Source organism: Pseudophryne corroboree, chromosome 10 (genome assembly GCF_028390025.1).
Source record: "Pseudophryne corroboree isolate aPseCor3 chromosome 10, aPseCor3.hap2, whole genome shotgun sequence".
NCBI classification, from domain to species: Eukaryota; Metazoa; Chordata; class Amphibia; order Anura; family Myobatrachidae; genus Pseudophryne; species Pseudophryne corroboree.
Genome location: NC_086453.1, coordinates 56,017,790 through 56,036,679, shown reverse-complemented (window position 1 = coordinate 56,036,679; position 18,890 = coordinate 56,017,790). Strand labels below are relative to the sequence as shown.

The 18,890-nt window shown below is 48.0% G+C and overlaps 1 protein-coding gene across 3 annotated transcripts in view; it reads right to left on the bottom strand.

Moving 5' to 3' along the window:
- The window catches only part of LOC134965976 (testicular acid phosphatase homolog), a 267,819-nt gene that overhangs the window by 31,656 nt on the left and 217,273 nt on the right, over positions 1-18,890 (bottom strand). For all 3 annotated transcript variants that reach the window (XM_063942421.1, XM_063942419.1, XM_063942420.1), the window contains 2 exons: positions 15,925-16,031; positions 15,102-15,277 (listed from right to left, as the gene is read on the bottom strand). In XM_063942421.1, coding sequence (XP_063798491.1) covers positions 15,102-15,277; positions 15,925-16,031 — 283 coding nt within the window. The remainder of the gene's footprint in view (positions 1-15,101; positions 15,278-15,924; positions 16,032-18,890) is intronic.

The window sequence follows — 18,890 nt, the reverse complement described above, 5'->3', positions numbered from 1 at the left end:
GGTAGTTTCTGTGTGAACAGGTAATTCGGGAACTTTGGATGTAGTACGCGCATTACGCGTTTAGGTATCCCGAACGTCTACAGTTCGTAAGACGGATACGTTGTTTGTTCTCTATCATGCTGCCAAGATGGGTTGGCCAGCATCTAAGCAGACCTTATCCAGATGGATAAAACTGACCATACGTCAGGCTTACCTTCATGCTAGGTTACAGCCCCCTACATCAGTAACAGCTCATTCCACACGTTCTGTGGGAACTTCATGGGCAGCTGGTCGTGGAGCTTCTACGACGCAGATTTGCCGTGTGGCTACATGCTCATCAGTGCACACGTTTGTGCACTTTTACAAGTTTGATACGTTTGCGGCATCAGCATATAGCTTTGGCCGCTTAGTGTTACAGGTGCCAAACGGCTCTCCCGCCCACAGGGGAAGCTTTGGTACGTCCCAAGAGTACTCCAGTGACCCCTAGTGGATGAAAAAGAAAATAGGATTTTGGTACTTACCAGGTAAATCCTTGTCTTTGAATCCATAGGGGGCACTGGACGCCCACCCAGAGCAGTTTTAGCTGGTTGTGGTAAGTTCAGTGGATCTTATGGTAACACATTCTCACCGATTTATCGGTTATGGTGTAAACTGGTTAGTTGTCAGTTACGTTCTGTGTCAACTTTATTGTTGTCCGTTATGTTATAATGTTATAGGTAATTCTCCATTGTTCATCCTCTCTATCCTGTTCGCCTCAGGAAAAAACACTGAGGTATTCTGGGAGTATGGAGGGGAGGAGAGTTACTGAAATTTGAATATTCAGTGCCCAGTCCTTGCTAACACCGTCCATATCCCAAGAGTACTCCAGTGCCCCCTATGGATTCAAAGAAAAGGATTTACCTGGTAAGTACCAAAATCCTATTTTCTCCCGCAGGAAAAGGCGTTGGTGATACAAACAATGGTCCGGGATGTCCTGAAGCCAGCACGGGTGTCGGTTCATCAAAGCATTCGCCTTTTGGGAAAGATGGTGGCCTCTTACGAGGCTCTCCAGTACAGGAGGTTCCATGCTCGGGCCTTCCAACTGGATCTCCTGGACAAGTGGTCAGGATCTCATCTCCACATGCACCAGAGAATTTGTCTGTCGCCAAAGGCCAGGATTTCACTCCTCTGGTGGCTCCAATTGCCTCACCTTCTAGTGGGCCGCAGGTTCGGGATTAAGGACTGGGTCCTTCTAACCACGGATGCGAGCCTCTGGGGCGCAGTCACTCAGGGGGAAACCTTCCAAGGAAAGTGGTCAAGTCTGGAGGCCGGCCTGCAGATCAACCTCCTGGAACTAAGAGCCGTCTACAACGGTCTTCAGGTGGCCCATCTTCTAAAAAATCGGGCCATTCAAGTACAGTTGGACATTGTAACGACGGTGGCTTACATAAACCGACATGGCGGAACGAAGGGCAGAGCTAACTAGAATCATCCTCTGGGCAGAAAGACGCACGTTGGCGCTCTCAGCAATCTTCATTCCGGGAGTGGGCAACTGGGAAGCAGACTTTCTCAGCAGGCATGATCTCCATCCAGGGAAGTGGGGTCTCCATCTGGAGGCGTTCAAGAAAATAACAGACCTTTGGGGGTTACCCCAAATAGACATGATGGCCTCTTGGCTCAACAAGAAGCTTCAATGCTATTGTTCCAGGTCGAGGTACCCGCAAGCAGTGGCGGACGCCCTAGTGACTCCATGGGTGTTCCAGTAGGTGTACGTGTTTCAACCACTTCCACTCATTCCAAGAGTACTAAAGCTTGAGTTCAAGCGATCCTCATTGCTCCAGACTGGCCAAGGTGGGCTTGGTATGCAGACCTTCTGAATCCCTTGCAGGAACAGCCGAGGCCTCTTCCTCTTTGGGAGGACCTGCTAAAGCAGGGGCCGTTCGCCTATCAAGACTTACCGCGGCTAGGTTTGACGGCATGGAAGTTGAGCACCTGATACTTATTCGGAAGGGCATTCCGAAGAAGGTCATCCCTACCCTGATACAGGCTAGGAAAGGGGTAACGTCTAAACATTACCATCATATTTTGAAGAAATATGTCTCTTGGTGTGAATCCAAGAAATTTCCTGCGGTGGAGTTTTAACTGGGACGTTTTCTCCTCTTCCTGCAAGAAGGTGTAGATATGGGCCTGCGGTTGGGATCTGTGAAGGTCCAGATTTGGGCCCTGTCCATTTTCTTCCAGAAACAGTTGGCTGCCCTCCCTGAGGTTCAGACCTTTTTGAAGGGAGTTCTGCACATCCAACCTCCCTTTGTACCGCCTACGGTGCCTTGGGACCTTAATGTGGTGTTGCAGTTTCTCCAGTCGGACTGGTTTGAGCCTCTACAGGAGGTTGAGGTCAAATTTCTTACATGAAAGGCTGTCACGTTGTTGGCCTTAGCTTCTGCTAGACGTGTGTCAGATTTGGGGGCTTTGTCCTGTAAAAGCCCTTACTTGATCTTCCACGAAGATAGAGCTGAGCTCAGAACACGTCAGCAGTTTCTTTCGAAGGTTGTGTCGGCATTTCATATCAACCAACCTATTGTGGTGCCAGTGGCTACTGACTCCTCAATTTCATCAAAGTCCTTGGATGTTGTGCAGGCTTTGAAAATCTATGTGAAGAGGACTGCTTGTCGCAGCAAATCGGACTCGTTTGTCCTGTATGATCCTAAGAAAATTGGGTGTCCTGCTTCAAAGCAGACTATTTCTCACTGGATTAGATTCACTATCCAGCATGCGTATTCTAGGGCAGGATTGCTGTGTACAAAATATGTTAAGGCCCACTCTACTCGTAAGGTGGGGGTCTTCCTGGGTGGCTGCCCGGGGTGTCTCGGCGTTACAACTTTGCCGAGTGGCAACTTGGTCTGGGTCGAAAACGTTTGTTAAGTTCTACACGTTCGATACTTTGGCCTCTGATGATCTGAAGTTCAGTCAATGAGTTCTGCAGGAGCCTCTGCGCTCTCCCTCCGTTCTGGGAGCTTTGGTGCATCCCCATGGCACTAATGTGGACCCCAGCATCCTCTAGGACGTAAGAGAAAATAGTATTTTGGTTACCTACCGGTAAATCCTTTTCTCGTAGTACGTAGAGGATGCTAGGTGTCCGCCCAGCGCTTCGTTTTCCTGCAACCGTTATCTGGTTCAGTGCAACTTTAAATTATGTACTACATTGTTACTTGGTTAGTAATGTTTCAGCAGTTGCTGAGTTTTTCAAGCTAGTTAGCTTGATGTGCCTTGTATGTGTGAGCTGGTATGAATCTCGCCACTATCTGTGTTAAATCCTTCTCTCGAAGTTGTCCGTCTCCTCGGGCACAGTTTCTAGACTGTCTGGTAGGAGGGGCATAGAGGTAGGAGCCAGCCCACACACTCAAACTCTTAAAGTGCCAGTGGCTCCTGGTGGACCAGTCTATACTCCATGGTACTAATGTGGACCCCAGCATCCTCTACAGACTACGAGAAAGGGATTTACCGGTAGGTAACCAAAATCCTATTTTCTTAACTGGGTGTGCTGGTTCCTCCCCTCTATGCCCCCTCCCACAGGCAGTTTAGAAAAAATTGCCCTCAGGAGAGGATGCACATCTCTGCTGCTCCAGAGTTTTCTTCAGTTTTGTTTCAATCTTCAGAGCCGCTTTCATCGCTGCAGGACCACGTTCTGAGAGTTTGTACAGCGGGGCACTGCGCCTCCGCTGTCGCAATCACAGCACACCCCTAACAATAGCCTGAAGGTGATGACCGTGGTGAGTACAAACTGGGGGTTCCCCGGTTCAAAGTGTGACTGCCACGCAAGGGAGGCATATGTGACCCTCCTGGGGGGGACCCGCTATAGCCCCCCTGTGTACACTGGCTAGCGGTGACTTAAACTAGCACTTGTGTGATTTTTTTTTTCTCTAACGTCCTAGAGGATGCTGGGACTCCGTAAGGACCATGGGGATAGGCGGGCTCCGCAGGAGACATGGGCACTTTAAGAAAGACTTTGGATCTGGGTGTGCACTGGCTCCTCCCTCTATGCCCCTACTCGAGACCTCAGTTTACTACTGTGCCCAGAGGAGACTGGGTGCTTTTCAGGGAGCTCTCCTGAGTTTCCTGTCAGAAAGTATAATTGTTAGGTTTTTTATTTTCAGGGAGCCTGCTGGCAACAGACTCCCTGCATCGAGGGACTGAGGGGAGAGAAGCAGACCTACTTCTGTGAGTTGAAAGGCTCTGCTTCTTAGGCTACTGGACACCATTAGCTCCAGAGGGATTGGTACGCAGGATCTCACCCTCGCTGTCCGTCCCAGAGCCGCGCCGCCGTCCCCCTTGCAGAGCCGGAAGATAGAAGCCGGGTGAGTATGAGAAGAAAAGACTTCAGAGGCGGCAGAAGACTCCTTGATCTTCACTGAGGTAACGCACAGCACTGCATCTGTGCGCCATTGCTCCCATACACCTCACATACGGCAGTCACTGTAAGGGTGCAGGGCGCAGGGGGGGGCGCCCTGGGCAGCAGGTAAACCTCTTATTTGGCAAAAAAGGACATATATACAGCTGAACACTGTATATATGTAAGAGCCCCCGCCAATTTTACACTATTTGAGCGGGACAGAAGGCCGCCACCGAGGGGGCGGGTCTTCTCCCTCAGCACTCACCAGCGCCATTTTTTTCTCCACAGCACCGCTGAGAGGAAGCTCCCCGGACTCTCCCCTGCTTATACCACGGTAGAGAAGAGGGTTTGAAAAGAGAGGGGGGGGCACATAATTCGGCGCAGATAATATACAACAGCGCTACTGGGTAAACATTAAATTACTGTGTTTCTTCCTGGGTCATATAGCGCTGGGGTGTGTGCTGGCATACTCTCTGTCTCTCCAAAGGGCCTTGTGGGGGAGCTGTCTTCAGAAAGAGCATTCCCTGAGTGTGTGGTGTGACGGTACGTGTGTGTCGACATGTCTGAGGGAGAAGGCTATATTAGAGAGGAGCGGGAGCAAATTAATGTGTCGCCGTGGACAGCGCCGACACCTGACTGGATGGATATGTGGAATGTTTTAAATGCTAGTGTAAACTCATTGCACAAAAGATTAGACAAAGCTGAAGCTATGGGACAGTCAGGGTGTCAACCCATGTCTGCTCCTATGGCGCAGGGACCGTCGGGGTCTCAAAAGCGCCCACTATCCCAAATAGTTGACACAGATACTGACACAGATTCTGACTCCAGTGTCGACTACGATGATGCAAAGTTACAGCCAAAATTGGCTAAATCTATTCGATATGATTATGGCAATAAAAGATGTTTTGCACATCACAGAGGAACCCCTGTCCCTGACAAGAGGGTGCATATGTATAAGGAAAAGAAACCTGAGGTAACCTTTCCCCCCTCACACGAGCTGAACGAGTTATGTGAAAAAGCTTGGGAATCTCCAGACAAAAAACTGCAGATTTCCAAAAGGATTCTCATGGTGTATCCTTTCCCGCCAACGGACGGGGTACGATGGGAATCCTCCCCTAGGGTGGACAAAGCATTAACACGCTTATCCAAGAAGGTAGCACTGCCATCCCAGGATACGGCTACCCTCAAGGATTCTGCTGACCGCAAGCAGGAGGTTACCCTGAAGTCCATTTACACACATTCAGGTACCTTACTCAGACCGGCAATCGCGTCGGTCTGGTTCTGTAGAGCGGTAGTAGCATGGACAGATACCTTATCAGAGGAGATTGATACCCTAGATAAGGATACTGTTTTATTGACCCTGGGGCATATAAAAGATGCTGTCCTATATATGAGAGATGCTCAAAGAGACATTAGTCTACTGGGCTCTAGAATAAACACTGTCGATTTCTGCTAGAAGAATCCTATGGACCCGGCAATGGACAGGTGATGCCGACTCAAAAAGGCATATGGAGGTTTTACCTTTACAGGGGTGAGGAATTGTTTGGGGACGGTCTCTCGGACCTGGTCTCCACAGCTACAGCTGGTATATCAAATTTTTTGCCTTATATTCCCTCACAGCCTAAGAGAGCACCGCATTATCAAATGCAGTCCTTTCGATCTCACAAAAACAAGAAAGTGCGAGGTGCGTCCTTTCTTGCCAGAGGTAGGGGCAGAGGAAAGAAGCTGCACAACTCAGCTAGTTCACAGGAACAGAAGTCCTTCCCGGCCTCTACAAAATCCACCGCATGACGCTGGGGCTCCACTAGAGGAGTCCGCCCCAGTGGGGGCACGTCTTCGAGTTTTCAGCCACATCTGGGTTCACTCACAGGTGGATCCCTGGCAATAGAAATTGTTTCTCAGGGTTACAAGCTGGAATTCGAAGAGGTGCCTCCTCGCCGGTTTTTCAAATCGGCTCTACCATCTTCTCCCCAGGAAAGGGAGACAGTGTTAAATGCAATTCATAAATTGTGTCTTCAACAGGTGGTGGTCAAAGTACCCCTGATCCAACAAGGAAGGGGATATTACTCTACCCTGTTTGTAGTCCCGAAACCGGACAGTTCGGTCAGACCCATATTAAATCTAAAATCCCTGAACCTATACTTGAAAAGGTTCAAGTTCAAGATGGAATCGCTAAGAGCGGTCATCGCCAGCCTGGAAGGGGGGGGATTTTATGGTATCTCTGGACATAAAGGATGCATACCTTCATGTTCCCATTTATCCACCTCATCAGGCGTACCTCAGATTTTCGGTACAGGATTGTCATTACCAATTTCAGACGTTGCCGTTTGGTCTTTCCACGGCCCCGAGAATTTTCACCAAGGTAATGGCGGAAATGATGGTGCTCCTGCGGAAGCAAGGTGTCACAATTATCCCGTACTTGGACGATCTCCTCATAAAGGCGAGATCAAGCGAGCAGTTGCTAAACAACGTATCACTTTCACTGAAAGTGTTACAGCAACACGGCTGGATTCTCAATATCCCGAAGTCGCAGTTGGTTCCTACGACTCGTCTGACTTTCTTGGGCATGATTCTTGACACGGACCAGAAAAGGGTTCATCTCCCAATAGAAAAGGCCCAGGAACTCATGACTCTGGTCAGGAACCTATTGAAACCAAGACAGGTCTCAGTGCATCACTGCACTCGAGTCCTGGGAAAGATGGTGGCATCATACGAAGCCATTCCCTTCGGCAGGTTCCATGCGAGGACTTTCCAATGGGACCTACTGGACAAGTGGTCTGGATCACATCTACAGATTCATCGGTTGCTCACCCTATCCCCCAGGGCCAGGGTATCTCTCCTGTGGTGGCTGCAGAGTGCTCACCTTCTAGAGGGCAGCAGGTTTGGCATTCAGGACTGGATCCTGGTGACCACGGACGCGAGCCTCCGAGGTTGGGGAGCAGTCACACAGGGAAGAAATTTCCAAGGTCTTTGGTCAAGTCAAGAGACTGGTCTTCACATCAACATCTTGGAACTGAGGGCCATATACAACGCCCTACATCAAGCAGAGACCTTACTTCGCGACCAACCGGTTCTGATAGTCAGACAACGTCACCGGGGTAGCTCATGTAAACCGCCAAGGCGGCACAAGGAGCAGAGTGGCAATGGCAGAAGCGAATAGGATTCTACGCTGGGCGGAAGGCCATGTAAGCGCACTATCAGCAGTGTTCATCCCGGGGGTGGACAACTGGGAGGCGGACTTCCTCAGCAGGCACGACCTGCATCCGGGAGAGTGGGGTCTTCATCAAGAAGTCTTCGCACAGATCACGGATCGATGGGGACTGCTTCAAATCGACATGATGGCATCCCGTCTCCACAAAAAGCTAAAGCGGTATTGCGCCAGGTCAAGGGACCCTCAGGCGGTAGCGGTAGACGCTCTGGTGACACCTTGGGTGTTCAGATCGGTCTATGTGTATCCTCCTCTTCCTCTCATACCCAAAGTGTTGAGAATAATAAGAATGAGCAGGGTCAGAACAATCCTCATTGTTCCAGATTGGCCACGGAGGACTTGGTATTCGGAGCTGCAAGAGTTGCTCACAGAAGATCCGTGGCCTCTTCCTCTAAGGCAGGACCTGCTGCGGCAGGAGCCCTGTCTGTTCCAAGACTTACCGCGGCTGCGTTTGACGGCATGGCGGTTGAACGCCGGATCCTAGCGGAAAAAGGAATTCCGGAGGAAGTCATTCCTACCCTGATCAAGGCTAGGAAAGACGTGACGTTAAAACATTATCACCGTATATGGCGGAAATATGTTTCTTGGTGTGAGGCCAGAGCTGCTCCTACGAAGGAGTTCCATTTGGGCCGTCTGCTTCACTTCCTTCAAACAGGAGTGACTTTGGGCCTAAAATTAGGGTCCATAAAGGTCTAAATTTCGGCCTTATCCATTTTCTTTCAAAGAGAATTTAGCGTCTCTTCCTGAAGTACAGACTTTTGTGAAGGGGGTGCTGCATATTCAGCCTCCCTTTGTGCCTCCCGTGGCGCCTTGGGATCTTAACGTGGTGTTACGTTTCCTCAAGTCACCTTGGTTTGAACCACTCAAAACTGTGGAGTTGAAATACCTCACGTGGAAAGTGGTCATGTTGTTGGTATTAGCTTCGGCTAGACGTGTTTCAGAATTGGCGGCTTTATCACATAAAAGCCCATACTTGGTTTTTCACGTGGATAGGGCAGTGTTGAGAACTCGTCCTCAATTTCTGCCAAAGGTGGTCTCATCTTTTCATATGAACCAACCTATTGTCGTGCCTGTGGCTACACGGGACTTGGAGGATTCCGAGTCCCTGGATGTGGTCAGGGCTTTGAAGATTTATGTGACCAGAACGGCTAGAATCAGGAAGACTGAAGCTCTGTTTGTTCTGTATGCGGCCAACAAGGTTGGCGCTCCTGCTTCGAAGCAGACTATTGCTCGCTGGATCTGTAACACGATTCAGCAGGCGCATTCTACGGCAGGATTGCGGTTACCGAAACCGGTTAAGGCCCATTCCACTAGGAAAGTGGGCTCTTCTTGGGCGGCTGCCCGAGGGGTCTTGGCATTACAGTTGTGCCGAGCAGCTACTTGGTTGGGGTCTAACACCTTTGCAAAGTTCTATAAGTTTGATACCCTGGCTGAGGAGGACCTCCTGTTTGCTCAATCGGTGCTGCAGAGTCATCCGCACTCTCCCGCCCGTTTGGGAGCTTTGGTATAATCCCCATGGTCCTTACGGAGTCCCAGCATCCTCAAGGACGTTAGAGAAAATAAGATTTTACTTACCGGTAAATCTATTTCTCGTAGTCCGTAGAGGATGCTGGGCGCCCGTCCCAAGTGCGGACTTCTTCTGCAAGACTTGTATATAGTTATTGCTTACATAAGGGTTATGTTATAGTTAATCGGTTGAACCGAGGCTATGTTGTTGTTCATACTGTTAACTGGGTAAGTTTATCACAAGTTATACGGTGTGATTGGTGTGGCTGGTATGGATCTCGCCCTTAGATTTACAAAAATCCTTCCTCGTACTGTCCATCTCCTCTGGGCACAGTTTCCCTAACTGAGGTCTGGAGGAGGGGCATAGAGGGAGGAGCCAGTGCACACCCAGAGTCCAAAGCTTTCTTAAAGTGCCCTATCTCCTGCGGAGCCCGTCTATTCCCCATGGTCCTTACGGAGTCCCAGCATCCTCTACGGACTACGAGAAATAGATTTACCGGTAAGTAAAATCTTATTTTATATATGCTAAGGTACTTATATTTTACATCTGTGCTCTATTATACATAGGGATGTGTACATAGATGAAAACTGTGCTTGTATTATACATAGGTTAGTGTACATATAAAACAATGGGTAGCACATGGCTGGACGCCATTTTAACACAACTTCCTGGTTCTTTTTCCAGGAATTTGATGTCGCCTACAACACTTGGCCACTAGAGGTGCAGGGGTGTTGGTAGAATTTCTGTGAAACACATATATCACAGATTTTAGTGTCTGCCAGGGGCAGTGCACTTCTGGCTTATACATACTTTGCTTAAACGTGGGGACTTATCCTGCACAGCGACAGGTACACAGTGAAAGACTAGTAATGCTAATGCAAAATGAGCAGCTTGTCGTCAATGGCTGTGCAAGTGTTACCCGATGGATCCACTTGCACAGTGTGTCTTGTAAATACGAGTCCAAATGCGGACATCTACCCTGATCCTTCTTGGGCGATGATGGCAGATGTGATGACTGATTTTAAGTTGTCCGCTGCGCGAAAAGATCGTAAGGCGGCTACATCTGATTCTAGGTTATACCATCTGAGCTGCCTCAGTGTGCTCAGGAAATGCAGGGACTTTGTAAGGCTACAAAAGTCCAGGTCTAGATCAATTACTAACAGTAGTCATCGTTGGGCACATGGTTTACCAGCTTCAGCTGGGTTGCATTCTAAGGAACAAGGCCAGCAGTCAGATAGTGAAGTTATTGATGACCTGACCATTGATAATCTCAATAAGGCAGTACGCCAAGTTGTAAATTTACTAAGACTAAGGAACCTCTTTCAAATGAAGAAGTTTTATTTGCTAAAACACAGCGAGCACCTGTGTGTGTGTGTGTGTGTGTGTGTGTGTGTGTGTTTTCTTTATTCAGATTCTCTTAATAAATGGTTTTCTAGGCCTAGACAGTTTCTGTCTAACAACCCGTTCCCAGAGTCTATGGCAAGTAAATGGGAGAATCCACTAAATTGGGTCAAAACTTTCCAAGAAGTTACCCATTCCAGTCCCAGCTGCAAGTACGCTTAAAGACCTGTCAAAAGCGTAAGCTAGAAGCTATGCTAAAGTTAATGTATACAGCAGTAGTGGTGTTGCTTAGACCTGCTTTCGTTGGTGTTTGGAAGTCTGTAGTTGCATGGGCAACACCGCTTAAGTGGGCCTACTGGATCTTCCCTTAGACCAGTTTCTACTTCTTGCTGATCACATCTGTGAATCTGCTGAGTATTTAGGTACGGCTTCTATGGAAGCTTCGCTATTTGCGGCCCGCCGGACACTTCGCCTACATTCTTGACAGGCAGAGGCACAGTCAAAACGAGGAATAGAAGCATTGCCTTACACTGGCAATATGTAATTTAGTCCTAAATTGGAAACATGGATTTCTCTCGTAGATTCAGCTGTTTGATTCACACCAACACGCTCAAGGTTATTATTCCAATCTTTTTGTAGTACCACAGCCAGACGGCTCTGTCAGACTGATATTCAACCTATAGGGGCTCAATCAGTATGTCACGTGCTACATGTTCAAGATAGAATCCCTGTGGTCGGTGATTGCAGGTTTACAACCATAGGAATTCATAATTTTGCTGGATCTCAAGAATGCGTACTTCCACTGCATCAGGTGTCCTTAAGGTTTGCAGTACAACAAAACCATTATCAATTTCAGGCACTACCGTTTGGCCTCTCATCAGCGCCTCGGGTATTCACAAGGGTGATGTTTGTGATGATTGCTCATCTCAGATCCCTGGGAGTGATAATAGTTCCGCACTTAGACAACCTCATCAAAGCTCCGTCTCAACAAATACTCTTTCAACATGCCTTACTGACATAAAATCTATTAGTTCAGCACTGTTGGATTGTCAACTTCAAGAAATCAAACCTTGTTCCGTCTCAAACAATTAAATTCCTAGGAATGATTCTGGATACGGTGCTTCAACAAATTTACCTGCCACAACAGGAAGCACAAAGTATTCGTAGAAAACTGGTACAGTTAGTGCTCAAACCACGGACAGTCTCCGTGCATTTGTGCATTCCACTGTTAGGAAAGATGGTGGCATCTTTTAAACCACTTCAGTATGGAAGATTCCACTCACGTTCTTTTCAGCTGGATCTTCTCGCGCAGTGGTTAGGCTCTCACCAAATTCATCAAAGGGTGCGGATGTCTCCAAGGGCCAGAGTATCACTACTCTGGTGGCTCCACTTACACACTCTCCCTGTAGGAAAGGGTTCGGAGTCTGGAATTGGATAATTCTGACGACGGACGCAAGTCTCAGAGGTTGGGGAACAGTGGTCCTAGATTGTCAGCTTCAGGGTCTATGGTCAGACCGAGAAAGATTACTGTCAATAAATGTTCTGGAAGTCAGGGCAATTTACAATGCGCTGCGACAGGCAGTGCACTTGCTCCAGTCTCAGACTGTTCAGGTTAAACAACGCAACAGCAGTCGCATACATTAACAAACAAGGAGAGACTCGAAGTCTTGAATCCTGAATTGGGCCGAGCATCATCAGGTGATATTGTCGGCAGTGTTTATTCCAGGAGTGGACAACTGGGAGGCAGATTATTTCAGCCATCAGTATTTTCATCCAGGAGAATGGGCGTTACATCCAGAGGTGTTAAGATGTTGGTCCAACGGTGGGGTTAGCCACAGGTGGATCTAATGGCTTCTCGCCAAAGTTATCAAACTCCCCAGTAAGTGTCCAGAACAAGAGATCCAAAGGCAGTGGCAGTGGATGCTCTCACAATAGCGTGGCCATACAGCCTCGTGTATCTATTTCCACCATTTCCGCTGCTTCCTCGAAAGCAAATAAAAAGAGAAAATTCACGACCGTCATACTAGTGGCTTCTCATTGGCCTCGGAGAGCGTGGTTCTCGGATCTCCGCTGGCTACTCGCAAACGATCCGTGGCCGCTTCTGCTATGTCCAGACCTACTATAACAGTGTCCGTTCCTTTACCCCGATTTAGCGCGGCTGCGTTTGAAGGGGTGGTTGTTGAGACTGCTCTCTTAAGACGAGAGGGCATTCCAAAGTCAGTTATACCAACCATGTTACATGCAAGGAAGCCAGTTACAGCAGCTCATTATCACAGGATTTGGCGAATTTATATAAGTTGGTGTGAAGCTCGGAAGTTTCCAAAATCTTCATTCAAGTTATCCCGTCTTTTGCCATTTTTAAAGACGGGGTTAGATGGAGGACTGCATTTAGCGACACTAAAGGTGCAGCTCTCTGCCTTGTCAATTTTCTTTCAAAGGCGTTTGGCTCTTTTGCCAACAGTTCACACTTTCCTGCAAGGTGTCCTTAGAGTTCAACCTCCATTTATACCACCTACAGCACCATGGGACTTGAATCTAGTTTTAGATTTTTTTTCTGCAGTCTTCAAATTTTGAACCCTTACAACAAGGGGATGTAAAGTTCTAACTTGGAAAACTGTTTTTTTCTCCTAGCCCTAAGGGGGGTACACACGGAGCGATAATCTAAGCAATCTGACTAGATTGCTTAGATTTTCAGCAAGATCGCTCCGTGTGTAGCTCTAACAGCAATAGCGATGCGCAGCCCCTCGCATCGCTATCGCTGGTGCTAGATTGGCCTGCATGCAGGCCAATCTAGCGGGTCGCTCACTTCACCCGCTGGGTGAAATGAGCGCCCCCCCCCCGTCTCCCACCGCACGCTCAGCACAGATCGCGCCGTGCTGAGTGCCGGGAGAGATGTGTGCTGAGCGGTTTGCTCAGCACACATCTCTCCCGCATCGGGCCATGAGTGCTGGCCTTTAGCTTCAGCAAGGCGTGTTTCAGAATTGGGTGTTTTTTCATGCACACCACCATATCTGGTATTTCATGATAACAGAGCAGTGCTTCAAAAGAATCCCAAAGGTAGTATCTGTTTTTCACATCAACAATCATGGTTCCTGTTTTTATCTAAAGGTTCAGGAACTCCAGCTACTTTAGATGTGGTACGCGTACTCCACGTTTATGTAGCCCGAAGATCAACAGTACGTAAAACGGATACATTGTTTGTTCTCTATGATGCAGTCAATATAGGTTGGCTGCCTAACAGACCTTGGCCAGATGGATTAAGCTGCCGTTCGTCAAGCTTACTTTCATGCTAGTCTACAACCGCCTGCATCTATTGCAGCACATTCCACATGTTCTGTGGAAACATCATGGGCAGCAGGTCGTGGAGCTTCTACGACACAAGTTTGCCGTGCATCTACATGGTCATCGGTGCACACGTTTGTGCGCTTTTACAAGTTTGATACATGGGCGGCATCAGCATCTAGCTTTGGTCGTCTACTGTTACAGGTGCCAAGCAGCTCTCCCGCCCAAGGGGGAAACTTTGGTACGTCCCAAGAGTACTCCAGTGACCCCTATGGATTAAAGAAAAAAGGATTTACCTGGTAAATACCAAAATCCTCTTATACCTTATGGATGCTAGAGAAAATAGGATTTTAATTACCCACCGGTAAGTCCTTTTCTCGTAGCCCAGAAGGGATATTGGGTGCACGCCTCAGTGCGTTGACTTTTCTGCAGGTTGTTTTTTCTATGGTTACCTGTTCAGCTGTTGCTGTCTAGTTACCAGCTGTTGCTGGTTGTTGTATGTTAGTGGTGTGCTGGTATGTAAATCTCACCACTCGTTGTTATGTTCCTTCTCTCGTATATGTCCTTTCTCCTTCAGGCACAGTTTTACCTATAACTGCCTGTGGGAGGGGGCATAGAGGGGAGGACCCAGCACACCAAGTGAAGAAATTTGGACCCCGTCTATACCCCATCGTACTAAGTCTCCCCAATATCCCTTATGGACTACGAGAAAAGGATTTACCAGTAGGTAATTAAAATCCTATTATTTGTGGGTTACTGATTCAAAAGTGCCTAAGTAGTACAATATTCTGTTGTCTGGCCATGCACTTTAGTTGGGTTGTATCCGTAAAATGAAACTCAAAACATATGCTCAGTATTAGAACACAAACTCTGCAGCATTATCACTGAGTGGTATTAACACTAGAAACAGATGGATCATCATAAGCTTATCAAGTACCCAAAAACAAGTATTCAATGGAACCCACATGGGTTTTTGATACTGCTGTAGTCTCTGCTTTGGCTGAGAATAAATCGCTAGTTTTAGGAGTATTCTTAAATGCACATCCTATTAATCAGTGGGCAGCCAAAGCCCCATGCTCTATCATAGGTGGAGAAAACCCAGTGCAACTACAATGCTGCTTTGACCTAGGACGATGGGTGTAAAAGGGACTGTCCTTGTTTAATAAAACCTTTCCTGGTGTACAGTATCCCATTATGTGTCATTGCTGCTTGTATATCACTGCGTCATGCCTTTCAGCCTATCAGAAACCGTTACATGAGTCTAGAAAGGAGCTTCTGTAGTGTTCTGTTCTAGAGCTATAGGCTGACTGTCTTCTGCCAGTGGCTTGGGTACAAGGGAAGGAACCCCCTGCTTGTTGTACAGGGGGCTTGACTGAGTAAGGGGATAATAAATTGTGGACATATTTTGGTGTCACCTGGCTGTTGTTGTTGCTCCTGAAGCTGGCATTCCTTCCTCCAGTCTTCTGGGATGATTGGTGCCAGCAACTTAGTGAACACCGGCCACGGACAGGGAGATGGGCAGCCCGGCAGCAATAGCTCATAGGGCTCGTTGTTGGACTCATTCCGATAGTACATACCGACACTGTAAGTGCTGGGAAATGATTACAATGTGGACACAGTTACAATCCATCATATAATTCCTATTCAGTCTTTTCCTAATCAATTTTTGGGTCAGTCTGGAACCTTGAGCATACCGTGGCCTGCTTTCATCCTTGGCGAGTTACTTTATCTATATGTGCGATTGACAGGTACTTAATGATGGGATCCGGTCTGAAGATCGACACTGTCTAGGTCGACAGGGTTTCTAGGTCGACATGTGCTAGGTCGACAGGTCAAAAGGTCGACATGAGTTTTTTTTTTAAATAATCTTTTTTTGAACTTATTCAGACTTAACGATCCACGTGGACTACGATTGGAACGGTAACCTTGGCCAAAGCATGTGAGGGGACACGGTGCACTAATTTGGGTTCCCGGTCATTCTACGAAGAAAACGACACCTAAAAAAACAACAACCTCATGTCGACCTTTTGACCTAGAAACCCTATCGACCTTCCAACCCTGTCGACCTAAACATTATCGACCTAGACACTGTCGATCTAATGATCCACTCCCCAAATGATGCATTTTAAACTAGCTCTAATGTATGTCAGTGGCTGTAGCACATGAACAAATGCTGTTATGCTATGATGCTTAGTATTAAATAAAAAAATAAAATAAAAAAAAAGCTGCGTAACTTACCCATCACTCTCCTTGTAGAACTCAAACATATGACATGCCGCATACGGTGGGTGGACTCTGTTATAAATGCCCAGTGCTCCTTGCAGGGCCAGGATGGTGCTGTCGTGCTGCAATGGAGCGTTGCATTCAATTATCAGAATCAGCTTTATTGGCTAGGTGTACTCACGTACACTAGGAATTTTTTGCGGTACAATTCATTGCCAAGCAGCAACATGAAGGGGGAATACATAGCATAAGAAAAATGAAGAATGTCTTGGTTATAACCGTATCATCTGAACAGACACCCCTTGCCCAGTCTGCAGTCTTCTAATATAACAGTGCTGATCTGTTATACAGACACATCCAGTAACCCTCTCACAAGATCCCATTGAATAATATGTCGAAAACATATTTTATACCATTAATACACATTGATTTGCCTGTGTTTGAGCAGCAGTTTTGCCGTTTTTGCATATACAGTATTTCATATATAAAGCTAAGGGTTGGTACAGGGCCGGTTGTAGCCAAAAAGGGGGCGTGGCTTCATACAGGGGCGTGGTCAATTACGCCCCCTGTAGAGTTGTGCCCCCATTTGTGCCCCCTGTAGAGTTGTGCCCCTATTTGTGCCTCCTGTAGAGTAGCGCCACTTAAAAAAAAATACAAAATAAATAAAATAATAATTAATACTATCCCCGCTCCTGATTCCCGACCGCTGCTGACCTCCGCCGCGCTGCGCCGCTCCTTGGATCTATGGGAGAGACGTCATGATGTCTCTCCCATAGCACAGCATAGACACTAGAGGTCAATTATAACCCCTTGCGTGTATGTGCCGGTTCCACAATGCTGTGCGGTGCGCGATGACGTCAGTGCTCCCTCACCCGCCAGCGGGTCTCTTTGGCGCAGCTGTGTGCCGATATAACTAGTGTTCACTCTAGGATTTTTTTAGGGCATGGTGCTGATCACGGGGAGGGCACATTTTTCCATTCGGGAGGGCACATTTTTAAGTTAGATGGGCAAACTTAGGTACATACTATAATGCTTGGTGCTCCCATTCCTATAGGCCAAATCATGGACAGTGCGCGCCGAAGGCGCGCTGCAAAAAATCTAGGGGCGTTGTTTTGTGGGGAAGGGGCGTGGCCACATAATAGTGGCAATTCACATTACACCACACGGTAGTGCACCTAATACACACTTCACCAGGTAGAGCACGTTATACATATTGCGCCAGATAGAGCACATTATATTATACACACTGCACCAGGTAGAGAGCACTGAGGCACACTGCACCAGGTAGAGAGCACTGAGGCACACTACACCAGGTAGAGAGCACTGAGGCACACTGCACCAGGTAGAGAGCACTGAGACACACTGCACCAGGTAGAGAGCACTGATATTGAAGTTTACAGCTGCAAAATACTTACAGGTTAATTTAGCCCAGGGGGACTCTCATGTGCTTACCGGGTCCGGCGGCGCGTGGCTGGGTCCAGCGGCGTGGCGGGGTCCGGCAGGCAGCAAACGGCAGGGCGCACAAAAACGGTCAGCTGTCTAAGGGGCAGGGCTGTCTAAGGGGCAGGGCGCAGCGCCCTGTGAAAGACACCTAGCGTGAACACTAGATATATATATAAAAAACACAAACGCCTCATTCACTTAAACACACACACGTCTCTTTCACTTAAACACACACACCGCTTTCACACACACACACCTCCTTTACTTAAAAACACACACTCCGCTTTCACTTAAACACCCACACATGCCTTTCACTTACACACACACACCTCTCACACACGTGCCTCTCACTTACATACACATGCCTCTCACACACACGTCTCTCACTTACATACACACATGCCTCTCACTTACACACACACACACACACACATGCCTCTCACTTACACACACATGCCTCTCACTTACACATACACATGCCTCTCACTTACACACACATGCCTCTCACTTACACACACATGCCTCTCACTTACACACACATACATGCCTCTCACTTACACACACATGCCTCTCACTTACACACACACACACACACATACATGCCTCTCACACACATGCCACTCACATACACACATGCCTCTCACACACACACACACACACACACACACACACACACACACACATGCCTCTCACACACATGCCACTCACATACACACACATGCCTCTCACTTACACACACATGCCTCTCACTTACACACACACATGCCTCTCACTTACACACACATGCCTCTCACTTACACACACACACATGCCTCTCACTTACACACACACACATGCCTCTCACTTACACACACATGCCTCTCACTTACACACACATGCCACTCACTTACACACACATGCCACTCACTTACACACACACACACACACACACACACACACACACACACACATACATACATGCCTCTCACACACATGCCACTCACACACACACATGCCTTTTTTACTTGAATGCACAACTTTCCTTAAAAACACACACACACCTCACTTAAAAACAAGCACACACAAAACACAGTGCTTCCCCCCAAATCCACCTCTCCCCCACCCCCCACACAGTGCCTACCTTTGTCTATCATCAGGCTCACGGAGCACGGAGGAGCAGAGAGCTTCGGCTGGCTTGCTTAACTAGAAGGGCCCGGGAGGAGCTGTGCTCTGGAGCTCCCCCTAGCTGTAAATACAGGAGGCAGCTTCCGTGTCACTGACACAGCTCCTCCGTCTGCAATAGCAGCGCGGTCCTCAGGCAGCGGGAGACAGTGGAGGAGATGTGCCCCCTTGCGGTCAGGAGCCCGGCGGCAGCCGACTCCACTGCCTCCCACAGTTCCGCCCCTGCACGGTAGATCCCTGCTAGAAATCTAAGCAATCTAGATCTAAGCAACGGATCTCTCCGTGTGTACCCCCCTTAACAGATTGTTTATTATAAAAACATTTTGGGCCGCTCAGAACACTTTCAGTAGGAGTGCCATCTAATTATGTTATCTATG